This window comes from Fringilla coelebs, assembly GCF_963513975.1.
Source record: "Fringilla coelebs genome assembly, chromosome: 15".
In the NCBI taxonomy this organism is placed as follows: domain Eukaryota; kingdom Metazoa; phylum Chordata; class Aves; order Passeriformes; family Fringillidae; genus Fringilla; species Fringilla coelebs.
The window spans coordinates 17,175,874-17,198,840 of NC_140041.1; the positions used below are offsets into that span (position 1 = coordinate 17,175,874).

The window sequence follows — 22,967 nt, forward strand, 5'->3', positions numbered from 1 at the left end:
CAGTGGGCACAGCTGAGGGGATGGAGATGGCCAGTGGGCACAGCCCAGGGGGATGGAGATGGCCAGTGGGCACGGCTCAGGGGATGGAGATGGCCAGTGGGCACAGCTGAGGGGATGGAGATGCCCAGTGGGCACGGCTGCACTCACCCAGCATCGTGGCATCCACGGCCCCACCCGGGCAGAACTCGATCATGATCTGGGGGGGCAAAGGGAGAGTTAGAGGCAGGCTGGGTCCCAGTGGACAAGGGGAGGGGAGAGGAGCAGAGCTGGGCTGGGTTCCCTGACCCTCCGGGCTGGGTGAGCTCCCCCTGGGCACTGCCAGGAGCTCCCAGCCCCGGGCTCAGGTGCCACCCTCTGCCCACCTGCCAGGGACCCTCCCGGGGCTGGGGCACCCCCGGCAGGGTGACCCTCCCTGGGACACCCCCAGCAGCCCCATGCCCACCCCAGCAGCAGCCTCAGGATTCGGGGCTGCCCCCAATTCCATCCCTCCCCTGCCCTGGGGAGCAGCGCTGCCAGCAGGGTGGGATAACTGTCATAGCTGCGAGCTGACGTGGCTGAGAGGCTTCAGGCAGGGTTTTCCCTGCCAAGGGAGGGATGGGGAGGGCTCTCATGTCTTTAGGGAAGGTTTTTTTAGCCGTTTTTATTTCCCCACATTGCTCAGTAGTTCATTGCTCTCTTATTTTGAGCAGTTTGAGGGAAAAGCGTGTCAATGGACAGGGTGAGCACATTCCCCACACGCTGCCGTTTTCCCCCAGGGATGTGCAGAGCCCTGCCAGTCCCACGCTTGCCATCCCTCCCAGTTGCCCCCAGCAGCTCAGGGATGCAGATCATCTCCCCTCAGCTCTGCACAGGCTCAGCCAGAGCCGCAGAGTTCCCCGCTCCCCTCTGGGGCTGCTCAGACCAACCGATTACAATTTCAAGCAGGCAGGGATTACAGGGGACAAGAGATGCTTCACCTCTGCAGGAAGCTCTCCTCCTGGTGGAGGTGACACAGGGCAGCATTCCAGAGTGCTGAAATGCCAGAGGTGACTCCGAGGACAGGCCTGGGCAGTGTTTACACTCAGCTCTCCAAACCCATCCAGAGCGGGTCACGTCGCTCAGAGCAGCTCCAAGCACTGGCCCAGGAGCTCAGGGGAGGAGGTTCAAGCTCCATTTCCCATGGTTTGATCCTGCAGCTCCAGGAAAGCCCCATCCCATCACCTGCTGGGGACAACGGGGAGCAGGAGCTGGGCTGCAGCAAAGCTGGAACTGCTCTGGGCAATCAGAGGAGACAGAGAGGGACAAACTGAGGGGACAGACCCAGGCAGGTGTGACAGAGGCACCACTGGAGGAGAATAACCAGGGGCCAGGGCTGAAACAGGCAGGTGGAGAGAAACAAGTGGGAAGAAGACAGCTGAACCATTGCCAAGCCAGGAGAAGCAAGGTGGGAGCCTGGCAGGAGGGATGGGGCCAGCAGAGCATCCGTGGGACACACCAGCACTTGGTTGTTGTTTAATGCCTCAAACCAGAGCACCAGCAGCTTCCTGAGCACATGGAAGGGCAGGAATTGTCTCCTGCCAGAGAGCTGCCCTGTGCCCAGTGTCACCCTACACAGCCCCAGGAGCATCATTCCAGCCCATTGTTTCTGTGGTGTTCCTCACCACGCTGGTCAGAGCAGAATAAAGCAGCAGCGGCCACCAGCCCTTCCTGGCTCCTCAGAGCAAACCTCACCAAATTCCAGCCAGGTCTGCAGCCTGGCAAGGAGGGAATGAGCAGCACCAGTCCCTCTGGAGCAGCGTGACCCTGTGTGTTCATCCAGGCCCGGCAGGCTGCAGCTGGGCACTGGGAACACGGGAAACTTCCAAATGTGCATTTCCAACGAGGGCAGAGATGTCCAAGCATAATTCTGGGTGTGGCCAGAGCAGCTAAAAAAATAAGGAGCTCCTTTCAGCCCCAAAAATGCAATTTAAACAAACACAGCTGGCAATGTCCCAGATCATCCTGTGAGCACACTTCCCGCCAGGAGCAGGGCCAGCCTCTGCCAACGAGGTGACATCAGCGGCTGTGTGAGCTGGGAGCACCCACACCTCCTCCTGCTGCTGCTCAGGGCCCTGTGGGTGTGCAGGGAGCAGCCTGGAGCAAACATCCTGTTTCTAATGATTTCCTCTGCACAAGAAATCCAGGGACTTCCTCGCCCCAGGCAGCTGGGGGGACACAGGGTTCCTGTGCCACGTCAAAGCTCCGACAAATCCACCATCCGTGTTTTAGCCTCCAGTCCATTACAACCACCCCAAAAGTCACTGGTAGCTCCATTTCTGAGTTATCTGAGCCACACAATGAGTGACAGCCACAGGCAGAGCCCCCAGCCCCAAATCAGCCCCAGCCAAGGAGCTCAGAACCCCCTGGGCTCACTCCCAGCTCCAGGGGATGCTCTGGGGCACACACAGGAACAGATTTGGGCAGCTGGCTTGAAAGAGAAAGGAACTTCCTCTCACTACCTGTGAAAACCTTTGTGACAGTTTAAATAAAACACGCTAAACAAAACAAAAACACAGAGGTCTGCATGCAGACACCACAAAACCCTTCCTTTTCAAAAAACCTTTGCAACAGGCAGCATTGAATTTAAATTTATAAGAGAAAGTCCACTCAAGTTAAATGGTGGTCACCTCGATTTTCTCATGGCCCATCTTAATCCTGTGCTCACCACAGCAGGATCTGGAGGCATTTTGGGTCTGGCAAACCAGGAGCAGCCTCTCCTGCCCAGGTACCCAGGTGCCCCCAAGGTGGCACGCAGCCCCAGCTCACTCCTCACACCCTGGGCAGGACAGCTCCTGCCTCCTGGGTGTGTCTGAATGCCTGGAACTTTCTAAAACAAAGAGAAAAACCACACATGAAAAGCTTATCTGGAGAGATAATGTCACCAAACGCTGCCCAGTGGCCGAGGGTGGGTCAGCTGCTGGCCCCAGCAGGGTTTGGCTCTCACCCACCCCGCTGGCACTCAGAGGGCAGTGCCCACAAACCCTCCCCTGGCAGGCAGAAAGGGCCAGGGGGGTGGAAAGCAGAAACCATCAGGTGGGAAAGCTCCTGCTGGGGTGCCCCTGGGTGCCAGGCACTGCCCACGGGCACAGGAGGCACCAGGGCAGCCCAGTGGAGCCAGGGCACTGCAGGTGAGGGTCCCTGCAGGCTCCTGCAGAGCTCCTGGAGGAGTTTGGGGTCACACAGGGGCTCCAGAGCTCCCAGGGCCATCCCTGTTCTCTGTAGGTGTTCTGGATGTCTGTGAACACTCGTGGGGTTATGGGGAAATCCTGTGCTGGGTTTGCAGCAGTTAAGGAATCTCATGAGGAGCCTTCAGGAGGTCATGAAAAGGGTTTAGACCCCTCTGTCCATCGTTTGTGGGACCATTGTGTGGGCAGGAGGGCGGAGATGGGAGGGTCAGAGCACATGGAGGGAGCACGTGCAGAAAGAGCTGTGGGTAGGGAATGCGGTCAGGTTCCCTCCTTGGCACCCATCACATCTGCTCCACCTTCTCTCCCATAGTGGGAGATTGCAGGGGCTGGGATTGTCCAGGCTGGCTCTGGGGACATCCCAGATTTTGGGTTTTATCTGCCCTAATAAATTAGTTTTAGCTTGAGGGTGCAGTGCAGGGTCAGGAGCTGGACTCTGGTGATTGTGGCGGGTCCCTTCCAGCTGAGGATATTCCCAGGTGATTCTGTGACACGGTGACAAGAACTGCAGCCCCCAGCAGGCACGGGGCCCTGCCGTGCCCCCAGACCCCCCTGCCTGGCCCAGGAGCTGCAGCACAGCTCCAGCCCTCCCCATTTCCTCCCAGGCTGCGGCACTGGGGCTCTCTGTGTTTGTGTGAGCAGCTCTGGAAGGAAGCCACAGCATCCTGCTGCCACGGCCACCCCGGCACCCACGTGGCTCTGCCACGTTTCTGGGCCAGCTCTGAGGTGTCCTTGTCACCCACAGTGGAAAGCACCCCCAGCACAGCCTTGTGCTGGCACGCAGGGGCTGCGGAGATAAGAAAAACCAAATTTGATAAAGGAAACCGTGCTGCACTTGCAGAGAGAGCTGGGGAAGGAAATCTGTCAGGTTCCCCCCTGCCACCCATCACACCTGGCCCCCTTCTCTCCACCAGAGTGTGGAGATGGCACAGAGCCCCTGGAGCAGGGAGGTTTTGTGGCTGGCAGTCCTGGACCTGTTCTGTGCCCCTCCCTCACAGCCAGCAGCTCCTCCCTGCAAGCAGCAGCAGCACAGCTGGAGCAGCCAGAGCCCCCAGCTCCTGCAGCAGCAGCACAGCTGGAGCTGGAGCAGCCAGGGCCCCCAGCTCCTGCAGCAGCAGCACAGCTGGAGCAGCCAGAGCCCCCAGCTCCTGCAGCACCAGCACAGCTGGAGCAGCCAGGGCCCCCAGCTCCTGCAGCAGCAGCACAGCTGGAGCAGCCAGGGCCCCCAGCTCCTGCAGCAGCAGCACAGCTGGAGCAGCCAGAGCCCCCAGCTCCTGCAGCAGCAGCACAGCTGGAGCAGCCAGGGCCCCCAGCTCCTGCAGCAGCAGCACAGCTGGAGCAGCCAGGGCCCCCAGCTCCTGCAGCAGCAGCACAGCTGGAGCAGCCAGGGCCCCCAGCTCCTCTGGCTCTTCCCCTTTTCCCTTGGCTGTGCTTTGGCTGGCTGGGGAGGATTCCTGTCTGCTGTTGCTGTAATGGGTGGGGATGCCAGGAGAGCCCTGCTGGGCACCCCTGTGGGCACATCTGGCTCCTTCCTCTCCATGCCAGGCAGCACTGTGGTGTCCCTGCAGTGTCCCTGCAGTGCCAGCTCCACGTGGAGCAGGGCTGGGGCCAGCTGGGACGCTCCTTTCCCATGCCCTGCTCCAATCTGGAAAACACCCAGGTGGAAATTGCTGCTCCAGCAGAGCTGCCCCTGCTCTCTGCCGGGGGCTGGACCACAAAATCCTTCCCAAGCTCATTCCTAGAGCCCCACGAGGCCAGAGCAGCACCAAGACAAAAGGGGACAACACCCAAGGGCCACTGGGAGCTGCAAAAGCCACCAGCTCCAGCTGCAGCCAGCCCTCAGCAGCCACCAGAGAGGGCACAGAACAATCCAGAAGCCACCAAAAGCCTCTTGGCTGCCCCGGAGCAGCACAAATGTCAAAAGCTGGCCTGACATGGCAAGTATGCTGTAGGTGGAAGTGAAATAATTCCCTCTCTGTAAGAGAAGGCTCCAAGCTTGCCAATTTTCCCTCACGGACAAGGACACCATTCAGAGACTTTAAATATAATAAACCTTTTCTGCCCCCTTTTCTGGACAAAATAACCTACAGAGAAAAATATTTGAAATCAGAAATGAAAAAAGGCTGTCCCCATAAGGGGTGGGGGGGAAGAAGATGCAGGGCAGAAAACAAGGAACACAAAGTTTAGGGAGTTTCAGAGTAAGAAAACTTTATGGAGAACAAAGTCAATACTCCTGGCGAAGTGCAGAGCTCCCTGCTGATCTTAAGGAAACTGGGGACGAGTTCTCCACATTTAAATCACTGCAAGATGACAAAATGTTTCCTTGGACTGCCCCCCACAGATGGCAGAAATATTCCCATCCCTACTGCAATTTTGGCAGCACAAATTGAAACTCCTTTGAGTTCAACCAAATGGTTTTGATGTTGCAAAAAGCATCTTTTGCTGCTTGGAGGGCTGTGAGTGGGATCCCTTTTCTCACCAAGTTATCAGCATTTAGAGGCCACTGAGTTCACTTTGTTACGGGATGGGAAGCAAAACTCCAAGAACCATTTCAGATATAAATAGCAAAAAGGAAGAAGTTGCTGCTTCAGTGGGAAGACTCCCCAGCCCCGAGTGCCCTGTGTCAGCATCTGAAAGAGATGATGCATCTCAGAAGGGCAAAGCTCGCTGGGAGAGCTGGAGTTTGACCCAGGACAAGTTTCCTGATGGCTTAGATGAGGTCAGCAGTTCCAGCACAGCCCAGAGCCTCACCTGGCCACCAGGACAATGCAGTGAAGGGGTGGCAAAGGGCTGGATGAGTTTTCCACTCCTGCCTGGCATCTTCCTAGAAACAACCACCCCTTGTCCTGCTCATCCCCGGGTGCCTGGATCCATCTCACAGCCCGAGTGCTGCTGTTTAACAGCTCCAGTGAGGGCTCTGAAGTCAATGCATCACTCCAGGCCATGAGGTAAAGGACATCCCTCCCTCCTCCAAATGACAACTGCCAGGCTACATCTGAAACAGAACAAAGTTCAAACCTGCAAGCTATCCCCCCTTGCAGGGTTTGGGCTGAAGTTGGGTTTCGGGGCTGTCTCCTATCCACGGGGAGTTCATGAATATTCCTGTCCATGCAAACACTGCTCCTTAGCATCCCCTTGGAGATCCAGCCAAGTGGGAACGTGGCTTAATGCAATTCAGTCCTAAACAAAGTTCTCAGGTGCTTTGAAAACTGATTTGCCTATAAGGCTTCTTGTCTGCTCTGCTTTTCTCTTCATGAAGCTCTGGCCTCACGTTACAGCCCTGCACTGGGACCCAGCACCCAGCACTCATTCCCAAGTGCCTTTTACCCCCAGGGAAACTTTAGGCAAATCCCTGTCTGTGCCTTCACTCTCAGAGCCAGGATAATGACACCAGGTCTTTTCTGAAGCGTTCCAAGGTGTGCAGATGACAAGGCCGTGCAATCACAAGGAATTATTACCTCAATAGCCTCTTCATGCAACGTTATCCTGTGCAAAGGGTGCAGACAAAGGTTTCTGTTCTCCTTTGGGCTGGTACCTGGAGGAGCAGTCCTGAGCTCAGCTGGGCTGTGGCAATTTGCCTGATACATAAATCATTTTGGGGGTTGCTAGAAATCATTTGGTTTGCCTCTGCTTTATGGGAACCCCCCCAGTTTTACCCAGGATGGGATTTAGAGTCCCTTGCCAGGAGGCTGAACGTTCCCAGCACGGAGGGGGCTCGTGGAACCTGCTGCCCAGATTTCCAGCAGAAGAAGATTTGGACCTGCAGGTCTTTGGGAATGGCCAGGCAGAGAGAAGGGAAGGAGGATGTCACCCAGAGACCTGACCCACAGCATCCCAGCTGGCAGAGACATGGCCCCAGCGCTGCAGCAGGATGACCACCCACTTCAACTGTGCTGCTCCAACAGCAAACTGCTGACCCTGGAAAGGCAGCAGAGTGCCAAAAAGCCACTGGGCTGCATCACTTTTTCCACTTTGCAGCTCTGGCCAAGCTGAGGAGGGGACAGGCCAGGGAGGGGACACTCTGCTGTCCCCGCTGCATTCCCAGCTCCCAGGGCCAGGCAATGCCCTGTCCCGCTGCGTGCTGATATCTGCCCACACCTGCTCCTCTCCTGCCCTCCCTGCTCGAGTTCCTGGGGGTGTTTTGCAGTTCTGCCCGAATTCTGGACTGGTAGGAATTTGGAAACCCGTCCAGCAAACCCCACCCCCACGCTGCTGTTCCCAGCGGGGCTGATCCTGCAGCGGCTCCCGAGCCCCGCTGGCCCAGGGAGCTGCCAGATCCGGGAGGGACTGGGGTCTGTGTTCCTGCAGCTGGGGCCAGGAGGAAGGGAAGGGGTTGTTGTTCCTCGGGGAGGCCGGTGAGCTGTTCAGCAGAGTTTGGGATCTCTTTGTTTTCCTGGGTTTTCCCTCGGCTGCGCGCGAGTCCCTCCAGCTCAACCAACAAAGTTCAAGAACTTCTGGGGGAAGTTTGGTACAAAGCTCCAGGAGCAGGAGGCCAAGGAGGAAGGGCTGCAGCTCTGCTGCCAAGTGGAGCTTTAAAGGGACACAAAGAGCCACGGGATTCCTCGGGGACTGAGGGCTGAGCAGCCTGGAGAGCCTGCTCTGGTCCAGCATTCACACAAACAGATCCCCACAGGCATCCAGCCAAGCTCACCCTGCAAGACATCCCTGAAAGTTGTGATAACCTCCCTCTGCTAAGGAAAACTGTGGGGAATCTGAGCCTGCTACCAGCTCCCTTTTCTGTTTGTTTTCAAGAAAAGGTATTGCCAGCCTAGAGAAGCAAAGGCTGCAGATGCTTTGCATAGCCCAGCAGTCAAGTGCATGGGATAATGAACATTTCTTTATGCTACAGGATTTTCAAGAATGCCCAAATCTCCAGTCAACATCCATATCAAAGGGGGAGCAATCCCAAAAGTCCCTGGCTGAGCAGGTCAGGGCCTGCCCACAGCAAATGCAAAGGGCTTTTTTAAGGCGAGTACAAAGAGCAGCACAGAGCTGGAGCCTCTGTGCCAGCTCTAGGAGTCTGTACCCACACAGGAGAAACCCTAAGCTGATTAAATGAACCATTCCCCAAAAGGCCCAGGCAGGCAGGGTTACCTGCACGCTGCAGCAGCCCCTGCTTTGATCTCCAGGAAACGGCTGTTTATTCAAAAACCCTTTTGCCATGGCAACCGTGGGGCAGGGAGAGGCAGGGAGGGGGGACAGCTCCCCAGGGCTTCCCTGGAAAGGCTGTCCCACCACCAGCACAGCGCTTCAACACCATTAAATGATATTTTAATGAATTTCTAGAGGCTCCTGCAGCCTCAGCGCTGCAGCATCCCAGGCTCCTGGGTTTCCTGCCATCCCCCTGGGCTGGCTGGGCACAGCCACCATCCCCTGGGAGCAGAGTTTCCTGCAGGAAAGGTCAGGTTCTTCACAGCAAACAAAACTCTCCTCCCCTCCGCCTTATCGCTGCTCTGGCTGCGGGAGGAGACACTCGGAAACAGCAGAAGGCTGCAGCAGCAGCAGCAGATCAAAAGTTCCTCCCTTCCTCTGAGGGCTCAGTCTGGTTTTTTGTTGTTGTTTTGGAAGGGGGAAAAAAGACTCCCAAACACGCAGCCCTCGAGAGGGACACAAAACACAAGAGCTGTTGTGTTCCTTTCCCATGCTGTAATAATTATCAGTGAAAATTCTGTTCAAAGCAAGCAAACCCCGTTTCAGTCCCATTCCTAAGCCACAAATAACTTTAAAAAGTCCATTTTAAAAGCTGTGTTATATTGGGTGAGGGGGATTTGTTTCTGTGTTTCCAAGTCCTGCATCACAGTGCAGGGAAAGGGACTTTAAAATGTGGCCCAGCCAGAAGGACTCAAACCAAACTCTTTAAAAGAAAGCATGAGAATCTCAGCTTGCATTCGGTGCCCCCATTTCCAGCAGCCAGGATTTATGCAAAAGAACATGAAATGCCACGGGGCTTGTAATAAAAATAAAATCAAATCCTGAAAGCTCCCACCAGGGCAGTTCTGCAGCTTCCCTGGGCTGTTTTCAAGCAGCACAAGACTTCTTGGCCTCTGCCACGAGCAAAGGAAAGGAGGTGGAGGGGGATGGAACGAGATAGGAGCTGCTGGCAGGGCACAGCCTCTCTGCAGAGGATTTAAATGCCAAGAAAGTTCATGCTGGATGCTGTTATCCCCCCAGATTTATTCCTGGGAACTCACTGGGGTTCTCCCAACCCTTGCTCACAGTGGGCTTTGCTCCATCCCACACAAGAACTGGGGCTTTCCTCCTTTTACACTTAACACCAACCAGGTATAAAACCCAGAGAAACTCTCTGGTTTGGGCTTTCCTCTCAGTGCTGTGGATTTCTGAGCAGCTGCAGGAGGATGAGCCACTTCCCCTCGCACAGAAAGATCTTCTGCTCCATAAATATTCCATGTCCCCTCCTGGGACAAAGCCAGAGCCTGGCAGAGCCAGGGGGACCTGACCCAGCTCAGGGGGAGCAGAGCTCCTCACACATTTCCCTTGGGAACTCAAGGAAAGAACAGCCAGAGGGATTTGGGAAGAGCCCCTCTCAGGCTGAGCCTGCCTGTGGCCCTGTGAATTATTCAAGAGCCACAGAGCTGCTGCCACCCCGGAGCTTGGGCACATCTGGAGCTGCACACTTGGAATATTCTCTTTCCATGCTGAGCTGGGAGGAGCAAGGGAGCCACAGAGGGTTCCTGACCAGACAGGCACCCCCAGAAGATTTATCCAGAGCCACTCTGAGAATCCAGGCAGCCACCATGCAAATGATCCAGGAAAATGCTGCTTCAAACAACTGCACAGACAGAAATGAGGATGGGATGTGGGCAGAGCAATAAAAGCTGGTGTTTATATTTGGATGCAAATTTTCCCCAGCAGCGCTGGTCACCAAGCAGAGGAAGGTTTTGACTTCAGGGAAAATCTGGTAGGGACTAAAAGCCTTGCAGAAATAAAACAGCCTGGCTTAATGACTCCCCTCCAAGCCAGGAAAACACTGGAGCATTAATAAAACCAGCCTGAGCAGCGAAATGCAAATGCTGCTCCAAAAATGAAATCAAGAGAAGGATCCTGCTCCCAGAACAATGGCTGGGGCTGCAGGGTGGGTTTGACAGGACCCTGACCCTGGGGAGCCCCAGACAGGAGGCTCTTGTGGCAGAGTTTAATTTTAGCAGGTCTCAAAGCCCTCCCTGGACAAAGGAACTCTGCAATCCCTTTTCCTCCAGGAAGGAAGGAAGGCAAAGCTTCCTATGGCAGGGAGGGGGTGGAGGAGGGAAGGGGAGGGGGCTGACATTTCAGAGAAGGAGCAGGGCCCACGTGGAGGATGCAGAGGAGCAGGGAGGTGAGCCAGGAGAAGAGGGTGGCAGATGAAGCAGCCTCATCTCTCACCCCGGCTCAGGCTGTGTTTGCCTTTTTACTTTAGCCCAGATTAATCCTGCTGCACTTGCAATCCATCCAAATCCCAAGTCCCCTCCTAGGAGGGATGTTTGTCCTTCCTTTCCTTAGCAGAGTACATATTTGCCTTGTTCTTTAACATAGCCAGGGCTCAAAATCCATCCAAAATACCAAGGGGACAACTCAGCTCCCTCGAGACCAGAAGCCAGAGCAGAAACACTCCAGCACTCCGAGCTGGGTGTCCCAGAGAGCTCAGGGGCTTTAGCCATGGGTTTTTACAAAGGAAAACACGTGCTGACAATGCCAAAGGTGCCTGCTGAATCAGCCCAATAAAACATCCCTCTCCTGCATTGCTGGAGCCAGGAGTGGGCCAGGCTGGGATTGTGTTACCCCAGCTCAGCCCTCGGCACCACAGGCAGGGACTGGCAGCTCCAGCAGCTCAGCTCACAGCAGTGCAAGTCCCAGAAGCTGAGGTCTCCTCTTTAACTCTATTAAATTTACCCAGGGAGGCCACAAAAGCATCTGAGACGTTAAAAACAGGAAGGAAGAAGCACCAGAGCCGCTGATGGTGCTGATGGTGACGCTCCCTCTGCCCCTCTCCTGCCTTGCTGCAGCTCAAGGAGGAGCACATGAACTGAGGAGATGGGTTTGGAAATCCTCCTGTTCACCTGATTTCCACAAATTTCACCTGATTTTCACTCCCTCAGCCTGCCCATGCCCTGCACACAGCACAGGAAGGTGCCTTTCACACTCAGCTTCCTCTGCTGCCAGGCACTCCCAGGGAACAGCAGGCAGGGGAAATAAAAAGTCATATATAAACCTGCTGGGCTAGGGGAGAGAGCTGCAGGAACCTGCTGTTCCAGCCCTTGCACCAACCCACTCCATTGCATTTTATGTCCCTGCCCCTCCACAGTGGAGCTCTGGCTGTCAGGTGCCTCTGCATGGCCAGGGCTGAGCCCCAGCCCTGCCCCAAATCCAGAAAACCACTTGGAAGAAGAGCCACCCTTCCAGCTGGGGTGTTAAAAGAGAGGGGATGCTTTTTTTCTCCCTTTACTGGTGGAAAAAGCCCAACTCCAACTTCCCTGTGCAATCCCTTGTCCTCCCCTCGGGTTTTCACCAGCAGCTTTAGTTAGAAGAGAGTTTGGTGATAAAGAGAGCAGGGAAAACCCAGGCCCTGAGCACGAAGGGAGCTCGTGACTCCTCTCTGATGCTCCAGCAGCTCCAGAGGTTTTGTTCCCCGCGAGAGCCCGCTGCCCTGGGCAGGGGAGGATGTGCCAGCCTTACCCAGAGCTTGCCCTCCCAGTAGAAGGCTCCCAGCAGTTTGACGATGTGGGGGTGGTCACAGGTGGCCAGGATCTCAATCTCCACCATGTAATCCTCCAGCTCATCCTCACTCTTGGTCTCGATGACCTTGGCAGCTGCCAGAGCTCCCGTTTCCTTGTTCTTGGCCTGGAAGGAAAAGCCAAGGTGAGTCCAGAGAAAGTGAGGAGCACCGAATTCCTGCTGCTGCAATCCCTGCTCAGCTGGGCTGGCCCCAGCCATCACACCAGGAGGGAAACTTGCAGGGCCATTTCTGCTTCCTGAAGCTGCCCACAGCTTCAGAGTGGCTGGATCCTCCTTCCTCCCTCCAGGCTCCAAACCCAAACCACTTCCCATCACAGGGAGGTGGAAACTTTCAGGAAAGGAGATGCAGCCTGTTGTTTGTAGCATGGGGGGAAAAAGGAAGCAAGGAAACCTCAAAGTGTAGAAGCTCTCTGATGATACCACAAGTGAATTACTAGAAATCCTGAGTATGCAGATCATCCAACCAAGATCTATCTGAGGGTGCAGCCAGGTGGGGATGGCACTCTGCTCCCAGGAACAGGGACAGGAGGAGAGGGAACAGCCCCAGGCTGGGCCAGGGCAGGCTCAGGGTGGGCACAGCAGGAATTTCCCCATGGAAAGGGAGCTCAGGCACTGGAACTGCCCAGGGAGGGTTGGATCCCCATCCCTGGAGGTGGCACTCGGTGCTCTGGGCTGGGGACAGGGTGGGGATGGGGCATAATTTGGATTTGATGATGTTGAAAGCCTTCTGCAACCTCAGTGATTGTGTGACTTTGTAAAATTCACAGCCCGGCTGCGCCAGATGTGTCACACGTGGCAGAGGGGTGAGACAGGAGCTGCTGACTCAGGAGCATCCAGACATTCCCAGAAGCTCATTGAGTCAGCAGCTCCCCCACTGCTCCCCACTGACACAATTCCACCTCCTTCCCCTTTTCCTTCCCTCTCCCCCAGGGAAACAATTCCCACTGTGGATGGAATCCCTGGAGGAGCCGGCCAAGCTCTGCTGGTGCCCTCCCTTCCCACTCTGCAGTTTCCATCTGTGTCTGGAGAGCCCACAGGGGAGCTCACAGGAGGATTCATCCCTGCTGCAAACAGCACAAACCCCTCTGCACAGCGTCACACAGCTCGGGTGACGCCAGCCACGGACCAAGGGAGGGCAGGAAGGAATATTGGGGAAATCATTCAGCAGAGGGAGGAAAATGAGGCATCTCTGCTGTGCTGTGAAGCGCTGCTGCATTCCAGGAGCTGGCAGGGACAGCCGTGTCCTTACACAGGGGACAAATCCATTTCCATCTGGGCTCACTGCCCACAGGCCAGCAGCTCCTGCTGCTCTCAGGAGGAATGAGGGGGTTTCTGTAGCTCAGCCCGGCTGGGTGCTCACCCAGCCACCAGCAGATGCTCTCACACAGAGGGCAGGGCAGGGGGAAACGTGGAAGGAGCACGGGGAGAAGCTCAGCCCTTCCAAACGGGAGCCAGAAGTGCCCCACTGTGTTTGCTCTGCACTTACAGAGCTGGGAGAGCTCCAAGGAGGGGAAGTAAATATTGTGAGAAGAGGTGGGGCTTCCCCCGGAGCTCCGCTTCCCACCGGAGGGGCCCTGCCAGCTCAGCCCCTGCAGGATGCTGGGGCCCAGCAGCACCTGGAGAAACCCAGGAGCAGAGCAGGGAGCTGGGCTGGGGGTCAGGGTGTGCGAACCAGGCTGCAGGTTGTGCTGGGGAGGGAGCACAGCCCAGCCTGGCTCACTGCTAGTGCTGCAGCCCGTGGGTGGGCAGCCCAGTGCCCAGCTGGGAGCCCCCTGCCCCTGCCAGGACAGAGCCACCTCTGCATCCCTGCCCCACCTGAGCTGGCCTGAACAGGTGTGAATTCACAGAATTCACAGAGAATCACACACAGAGTCACACACACAATCACAGAATTCACAGAATTCACAGAATCACACACAATCACAGAATTCACAAAATCCCTGGGTTGGAAGAGACCTTCAAGGCCATCGAGTCCAACCCAGCCCCAATCCCTCACCCAAACCCTGGCCCCCAGTGCCACATCCAGGCTTTGTTAAACACACCCAGGGATGGGGACTCCACCACCTCCCTGGGCAGAACATTCCAGAACTTTATCACCCTTGCTGTGAAAAACTTTTTCCTGATATCCAGCCTACATTTCCCTGCATGGTGCTCACCCACCCTTCCCCACATCCCTGAGCTCCAAAGGGAGCGCTCCCCATGTCCCATGTCCCCCCAGCTGGGGCACCCCAGAGGAAACGAGAGCAGCATCTCCAAGGGAAAACCAGCTCAGGCCACCACTGTGGAGGCAGCAGGCTGGCACAGGGATGGGGTGGGCATGACCCTGTCATAATGTCACTGCTGCAACCAAGGGCACTTCCCAGGAGGGACCAAACTGACCCTCAGGATGGCAGAAGAAGCTGAAGGAGGAAGGAGATCGTGGGGTGAGCAGGAGGCTTTGGAAATCCCCTCCCCTGAGGTGCAGAGAAGACACTGGTTACCCCAGCCAGCAGCTCTGGGAGGACCAGCACTGGGACAGGCTGGACAGTCCATCCCTCCCTGAGGTGCCCATGGCCCCTCTGAGCCCAAATTCCAGCTGTCCTGCTCCTACCAAACAAGGCAGAGGGAGATGCACAGTGCCTGGCACGGGCAATCCTGGACTGAGCCCAGCAAGTCACCCTGGGCACCATGAAAGCTTTGGAATTCCAAGGATCTCCTTCCCTTTTCTCTCCATCTGCTCATCCCCCAGCCCTGACACGGGGCTACAGCCCCACCCCAGACTGCAAAACCCCAAGAATCTGCTGGATGCCAGCTCCATCTTTTAGCACCTCCACTCCTGGACATTTCAATCCCACGGATAATTTGTCCTTGGGGTGTTAATTAGCACCAAAATAAATAAATAAATAAATAAAAATCCGAGCAGACAGCTGCCAGCACGGTGCCCAGGAGGTGCTGCTGAACTCCAGGGGGGTTCATTACAGACATTTCAACCCAAAATCCCCTCGTGGTCACCAGCAGCCCCTGAGCAAGTCCACGGTGCCAGGTCAGTGCAGGAACAGGGCTGGAATGTGCATTCCACAAACGTCACATAAAAGTTACTCAGTAAACCACGGCAGAGAGCCACGCCAGGAGCAGGGCAGGGGATGTCCCTGCAGAGCCCTGGAGCACAGGGGTGCTGGCCCTGCTCTGCCAGCCCCGGGAATGCCAGGGGACAGGGATTGCTCCGGGAGGCACAGAGGGAAGGCAGTGCTGGGTTTTGGTGGATCCAGGGGTGAGAGGTGCCTGCTCAGGTGACACGAGTGGCTCTTTGGCCTCTGCCTGTGACTCACCCCGCAGCTATTGTGAAATCCCAGTGTGACAAACACAGGAGCTATTTTAAGCCCTGAAAGAACCCATTAGGGGAAGGCTGGAGGGTTCAGGACGGCCAGTTTCTAGGTGAGGCAGAGGAAACCCTTCCTGAACTCTCAAAAAGCAGAACTGAGAGCCCCCCAAGGCCTTCATCCAGCTCCTCTGCACCCCAGGCCATGGGGCCATCCTTCACAGGCCACCATGCCACCACATCTTTGGTGTCAGCTCTTCTTCCCCTCCTTGTCCCCACGCCAGGAGAGCTGATGCGTCAGATGTCACCAGGCTGGAGCCCCAGGAGGAGCCTGGAGCTCCCAGGGATGCTGCATTTGGGGGTGACAGCTGGGCCTGCCCCACCCCACTGCTGCCCTGTGTGGCACTGCTCCCTCACATGATTGCCAGGATTACATAATGATTAATTGCCTCCTGGTTAATTGCCTCCTGATGAACCTGGAGCTCCCTGCATCAATAAACAAACACAGAATAGCCTGGCTTGAGTCGGTGCTGGTGGGGGTGTGCAGCAGTCAGTGGGAGCTGGAATGGGGACAGGCTGGGAAAGCTGGGGCTGTTCAGCCCGGAGAAGTGAAGTTTTGGGGTGACCTCACTGGGGCCTCCCAGTGCCTGAAGGGCCACAGAGAAAGGGAGAGGGGCTGTTCCTCAGGAATGGGAGTGGTGGGACACAGGGAATGGCTTCACACTGACAGGGCAGGGCTGGGTGGGATTTTGGGCAGGAATTGTTCCCTGGCACAGCTGTGGCTGGCCCTGCATCCCTGGCAGTGCCCAGGGCCAGGCTGGACAGGGCTGGGAGCACTGGGGACAGTGGGAGGTGTCCCTGCCCTGGCAGGGGTGGAATGAGGTGAGCTTTAAGGTCCCTTCCATCCCAAACCTTTCCATGGCTCCCCAGCCTATCAGGCCCCCTAGAACCATAAATGAATCCTATCTGGGGCTTTGTTTGGAGCTCTGGATTCAGAGTGAACACCAGAGAGCAGCTGGTGGCCCCCGGCTAGGGGACAGCAACACAGCCCTGCTCCCACAGCCCCACCACAGCACCAGCACTGCTGCTCTGGCAGCTGAGGCAACATCTCAGCAAGAGGGAAGGGGAAGTGGCTTATGAAACACCCCAAAAACCGTTAAAAAAAACCCATTAAAAAAGCAGAAATGCCTTGCTTTGGTTATACAAGCTGAGGGTAGGAAAGCAGCCCCACCAGAGAGCTCAGCTACAGCCACGGGCTCTGGGCAGCCCTGCCCAACAAAAGCGTGACCCAAGCTCGGCACAAACACCTCTCCTGGCCTCCTCTCAGCATGGCCCAGCAAAGGGGGGCAGAGATGAGGAGCTCCACGTGATGTTCCAGAGCTTGCACCCAGAGAGCCACAGAGGCACAGCGAGGGGGCTGGGGCTGCTGTGCTGGGCTGGAACCACCTACAGAAACCAGGCAGAGCTCCTGGGCCATGCAAATAAACAGGCAAGGTCTGAGCAGGGGGAAGTTCCACCTCGACCCAGCATCTTCAGCCTGAGAGCTGAGAGCACCAAACATCCTTCAGGTCACCAGTCCCTGGGAGAGCACCGTGCTCCAAGAGAGCATTCCTGGCCCTGCCTGCACTCAGACAACGCCACAACATTGGAAAAGTAATTTAAAAATAGAGGGGGAAAAGCCTTTCAGCCAGTTCTGGGTCTCCTAGCAACTTGCTGCTCCAAACGTGGTGCCCAGGGGGCTGTGGGAGCAGGGGCTGGATGGCTGTGACACCCAGGAGCCAGGGAAAGGGCTCAGGCTGGCGCTGGCAGGGCTGGCTGGCTGGCAGCCCTCTCTCACTGGGCTGGAAAGCACCGGCTCAGCAAGGCCCTGGCAGGGCAATAAAACACTCGGCTCTTGCCTGTCTCCAGAGCCCAGGGCTGCCAGGGTGGCCCAGCACGGCTGGCACTGCCCTGTGCAGGAGGAATCCGGGGCAGGAGCAGCAGATCCAGGTGTGAGGAGAACCAAGAGCACTGCTGGGCTCCTTCCCTGCCTCTCCCACCTCCCCAGACACCACAGAGACCAAATGAAGGCAGGAGCCCTGGGGACAGGAGCACAGGGAGGCTCCCCTGTGATGGGGGATGAGCAGCCCGGGAGGTGGCACAGGGGCTTTTCCCCAGCCAGGAGAGAGCCAGAGAGTGCAGCTGCAGCAGGAACAGAGCCAGGGCTCCGCTCCCTGCCAGGGACACGCTGCCCCTTCCAGCCCTGCCCTTGGGGAGCAGCCCCCTCCCTTTCCCACGGGAGCAGAGCGTGCCCTCGCTCTCCTGCTCAGCCTCTGCTCCCTCCGGGCTCAGGCTGGCACTGCCAGGGGATGGGGACACAGCACAGCCACCCCCAGAGCCCCTGGGGACACCTGGCCACCAGGAAAAGGAACCTTTTCTCCAGGGAAGCTAGATCCTCAGGAGACAAAACATTTACAAAACCATGAGGTGTGCGGGGAGGAGTTTTTCCGAGCAGGATTGCCACGTGCTGAGGGTGGATGGCTCATCTGAGCTCTCCTGCAGGCAGCTGCCCACAGCACTGCCAGGATCTGGGCTGTGCCACTGAAGTCATTGCCCAAATATTTAGGCCATGGAGAGCTGTCCCTGTCCCCTGTCACACAGAGACAGCCACAGAGCTCAGGGCTGCAGCAGGGACAGAGCATCCCACCTTTCCATCAGCTGACAGTGAAAATCAAGTTTAAAGTTCAGCCGGGTTTAACACTGTTAAACCTTCCCATTCCTCCTTCCCAAGAAAAAAGATTTTAAGGAATCCCTTCAGCTGTTCTAAAGGACAAGACCATGATCTGACCTTACATTCCTTGTGGCCAATCAGCTCAAACTTCCCCCGTTTCTGTTTTCCTTCCCTTTTCTTTTTCAAAGCTAACTCGGCAGATTAACATCTCTGTGACACCCTTTCCAGGAATTAACGTGTAGAATCACAGAACGATTTGGGCTGGAAGGGACCTTAAAGCTCATTTTGTTGCCGCGGGCAGGGACACCTCCCACTAATCCAGGTGGGTCCAAGCCCCATCCAAGCGTCCCTTGGGCACCTCCAGGGATCCAGGGGCAGCCACAGCTGCTCTGGGGACAATCCCTTCCCAAACCCCCACCCCATGGACCAAACCGAGCTGAGCCTGGATCACCTGAGCCAGGCAGGAGTGGTGCAGGCTGGGGCAATGAGCAGACAGCTCTGTGGTGCCAGGGCCACCCCGGAGCCCCGCAGGATCCCCAGTGCCGCCGCAGGCAGCTGAGCAGCCCCCGGCGATCAGCCTCGCACCGCCCCCCGCCAAAGGCACACTTCCAGCCCGCAGCATGCACGGCCCCGATAGCAGCACAGCACATCAGATAACCCAAATTCGCCTTTTCCAGCCCGCCCGCGAGGGGAGAGGAGCGGCAGGGCACAAAAGAGGCGCTGCCGAGCGGCGGTGCCATCGGGGATGGAGCTGCCTGCGGGCGATTCGGGGGGATGCTGAATAACCCGGCTGGCAGCCTGTCCCCACCCTGCCTTATCGGAGCCACTGTCCCCATCGGCAGCGCTGGGCAGGGCAGATAGCGCCGCACAAGAGCGGCAAAACAATCCCCAGGGGGAAGGCAGGGGGGTCCGGCCGTGCCCCGGCCGCCGGGGGAGCCCCTGCCAGCCTGGGCTCTCCGTGCCATGGGCATCCCCTCCTGGGGCAGGGAATGCTCCCTTGGCAGGGCTGAGAGGAGAGGCAGGGCTCCTGCACTGCTGGGTGCACCCTGAGCATCTTCCCTGGTGCCCACTGCCACTTGTCCCTCCAGACGATGCCAGCTCTGGAGTGGCAGCACAGATCCTTGGGGTTTACGGGTGGCATCTCAGCTGCTTTTCCAGGAGAAGAACTCTGCTTTTTACTTTTTTCTTTTCTTTTCTGGAGTAGCAGCGCAGATCCTCTGGGTTTATGGATGGTACCTTAGGTGTTTTTCCAGGAAGGTAACTCTGCTTTTTGCTTTTTTCTTTTCTTTTCTGAAGTGGCAACACAGATCCTTGGGGTTTATGGGCAGTATCTCAGCTGTTTTTCCAGGAGAAGAACTCTGTTTTTTTCTTTTTTCTTTTCTTTTCTTTTCTTCTAAGGGAGCTTGGGAAGGGTCTGAGTGAGGAACTTTTACAAACCCCCAATCCTGGGTGGGCTGGAGCCTTCCCAGGCTGGCACCCACTGACCACAGCTCCCAGCTGCCAGGTTTGGGATCATCCATTTAACAAACTTGGCATGAGGTGGTGGCAAAGCTCGGTCACCTGTGGCTGCCACCCTGTCCTCAGTGCACCTCTGGCCTTGCCAAGACCACAGCATTCATGGAATAAGAGCTAGAAAGAAACATTTCCTCCCCACCCCCTCCTACTTTACAGCTTCATTACCCTCTGTTCAACTGGTTCCTCTTGCAGGCAGATCCTCTTTTGCTGCAAAAAGACTTTCTATAAAAACAGGGAAATCCCAGGCCCAGTTTCTGCTGGCCACAGGTTTTTTTTAGGTCTGCCATGTAGGATCCAGCCTCCGCTGTAAAATCCATTCTTTTTAATTAATATGTATTTAAATGAAGCCTCTCCTACTTTTGGAAACCCTGTGAGGAGCCAGTTCAGCTTTGTCTGAGCTCCAGACAGGATTCCACAGGGCAGGAATACCCCAAACCCCCGAGCCCTCCTTCCTCCAGCTCACACCCTGCCTCCTAAAGCCAGCCCGAGTTTCCATCTCTCCACAGCTTAGTTTCTGCCAGGTCTGAGTGCCCAGAGAACAAAGCCCAGCTCAGACCTTTCCAAGGGGACACAGCAGATGGCACACGGGGCAGGATGCAGGCACAGGATCCGTCACCTTCCGGGCGTGGAGAGAGGGGGGAAAGCGGGCAGGAGTTCACTCCAGCATCCTGGAAACCTCAGAGCCCTGCAGACACTCAGCCTCGCTCCAAGCAGTGCCTTTAGTGAGGAAATTAAATTGATTTTGGGGTCAAGAGAGGGATTCAAGTTGTTGCCTGAATTTTGGGTGCCTCCGCTCTCCTGGAGCACGGGTGGGTTATTCGGCTGCTGGGTTTTTGGTGGATTATTCTGCAGTTTTTGGTGGGTTATTCGGCTGATTTTTTGGTAGCTGAGCAGCACCACAGGGCAAACCCCTTCTTTCACATCCCACCTTACCCTCATCCCCACCCCAGATATAAAAAAGCAAAAGGAGACAAGAAAAAAAAGGAAAATGTGTTTCTGGTTATTAATCCTAAAATAAGGATTAATAAGGATTGTTGATCCTCATAAAAGAAGGATTTATTATCCTAAAATAAGGATTTGTGATCCTAAAATAAGGATTTATAGCACAGCACCCCCAAATAATTTGGGGTTCCTAAATGAACAAACAAATTCTTGGATGAGAACTCAAAACCCACCCATGACCTTTTGCCAGATGGAATGGAGAACAGGTGGAGAAGAGATCAAAGCAATGCAGAAGGGAAATGTTGCTAAATACAATAAAGTAACCCTTTGTTTTCTGGCACGATGTTAAACCTCACCCTGCCTGACAGGGTTAAAACTCCACAAAAGCAAAAACTTGCCTGAATATTCCAGAAGGTTTACAACTTCTGGTTGTAAACACACGGTGTCCACTGGGACATTTTCATTCTCATTTGTGTCAAAATGGGGATGAAAGGAGCGGGAGATGAGCTGTTACTGCCTGACAGGCAGACATTCCTTACCTACAGCAATAAAGTCACTCTGACAATGCTCTGGGGTTAATAACTGAGCCATTCAGACATGACAACAGACTAAAAACCAAACCAGCCGCCTCTAAAGCAGCTTTATTCTCTAAGTCACCTACTTTGGGTACATTATACATGTTTAAAATAGAAAGCATTTAAATAATTATTTAAGTTTTCCTTTCTCTCGGAGGCCACTGAAGTTATTTCGCACTGTTTACCTGGTTCCTGTCACTGTTTGAGAAACCTGAGCAAATAAAAGCTCGGAATCATCCAGGAGTGAGTGTTGCTACGCACAATTGTATCTCCAATGCACCTCACGGAGCAGAATGGCAACAGAATTTCTACTGATGCTGCTTTCAGAAGGATAAATGGAGAAGGGATTTAAATATCATTTTTAGGAATTGTGTTTTATTAGAAGATAGGATCCTTCACTAAAAGGTTTCGCTCAATGGGTATTTAGCACTCAGGTTTTTAGAGTTTCTGTCAAATACCGTGATAGAGATGAGGAATAAACACCAAATCCCCCTGTCCTGACCTGCAGTCACCTGCCTCCCTTCCTGCCCTGTTTATTTCTCGTTTTTTCAAAGGCAGTGCCTTCTCAGGCGATCTAAGGAGGCCATCAAGCCCCAGCTGCCCGAGAGGCAATTCCCACCCCCATTCCAAGCGGCGCCTGTCACACACACAGGTGTGTCCGGGAGCCTGCGGATCCCCGGGCTGCTCATCCCCCGCCGGGACACGGGACAGCCCCGAGCAGGGACAGCGGGAACGCCGCTGCTTTGGAGAGCAAAGTCCGGGGAATCTTTGGTCCTTGGAACCCCCGTCCCTGAAGCCCGAGGTTAAACATTCCCAGCACTGCAGCCGGCTCCTCTTGGCCCTCCCAAGTTTTGTCTGCCGGCAGCAACGGCGGGGTTACAAATCCCCTGTCACCCCCGGGGACTCAGAAAACTTGGAGACAGCCCTGGAAGCGCCGACTTCCAAGAAACCTCCCTCCATTCATTGCACCGGCGGGCTTGGCAGGGAGCGCCGGGGTCTGCTCACAAAAGCATCGCTCTGAAAACGGGCGATTCGGGGCGACAAAAGAAACCACACACACACAAAAACAACAACAACAACAAAAGTAAAAAAGGCAAGAAAGAAGAAAAAAAAACCCAGGAAGCTTTTCTCCCTCCTTCCCCCTTCCCGGGGCGCTGCGATCCCCAGCCCGGCTCAGCCGTGCCCGCCCGGCTCCTCCCGCTAACGGGATGCGGAGCCGGCCCCGCTGTGCCGGAGCCGTTCCGAGCCCGGGCGGCGGCACCGCCGCTGCTCCCGGACCCTCCGAGCACCCGGACCCACCTTGTAGACTTTGCCGAAGGCTCCATCTCCCAGCTCGCCCACCACCTCCCACACCTCGCCGGGGTCCAGGTCGCGGCGGACGTGCTCGTATTCCTTGGAGCGGCGCTTCTCGAAGGCGGAGAGGCGCAGGATGCGGCGGAAATTGGCGAAAGCCATCCCGGAGTGCGGCCCCGGGAGCTGCGGAGCCGCCGCCCGCTCCGGCCCCGGGAGGACGGAGCCGCTGCGCGCCCGGGGAGCGGCGAGGCGGGACCGGCACCGGAGCCGCCTCCAGCCGCGCACATGGAGCCGGAGCCGCTCCACCTGCTGGGCTGGGCTGGGCTGCCCGGGACGGAGCCATTGGCCGCCCGAGCCCTCCGCCCGGCCGGCCGGCACCGCCCCGCACGGCCCGGCTCGGCCCCGGTAGGGCACGGCGCGGCACAGACAGGGCACGGTCCGGACGCGGCACAGACGGGTAGGGCACGGCACAGACGGGGCACGGCCCTCCCAGACTGTCACGGCTCATCCCGGGCACGGTTCAGCCTGGGCACGGCTCTGCCCTGGCCCTGCACGGTTCAGTCTGGGTACGGCCCGGCACTGCCCAGCCGGGTCAAGGTCCGTCCTGACCGGCACGGCTCAGCCCGGGTAGGCTCTGCCCAGTCGTCGTGGCACGGCACGGCCCGGGTACGGCCCGGCCCCGTTCTGCCCGTCCCGGTGCA

The 22,967-nt window shown here is 56.5% G+C and overlaps 1 protein-coding gene across 1 annotated transcript in view; it reads right to left on the bottom strand.

The window, feature by feature from the left end:
- The window catches only part of STK10 (serine/threonine kinase 10), a 39,151-nt gene extending 16,639 nt beyond the window's left edge, over positions 1–22,512 (bottom strand). The window contains exons 1-3 of the mRNA XM_084216062.1: positions 22,273–22,512; positions 11,874–12,038; positions 148–196 (exon numbers count right to left, since the gene is read on the bottom strand). Coding sequence (XP_084072188.1) covers positions 148–196; positions 11,874–12,038; positions 22,273–22,428 — 370 coding nt within the window. The 5' untranslated portion in view covers positions 22,429–22,512. The remainder of the gene's footprint in view (positions 1–147; positions 197–11,873; positions 12,039–22,272) is intronic.
- Between the last annotated feature and the right edge of the window lie 455 nt (positions 22,513–22,967).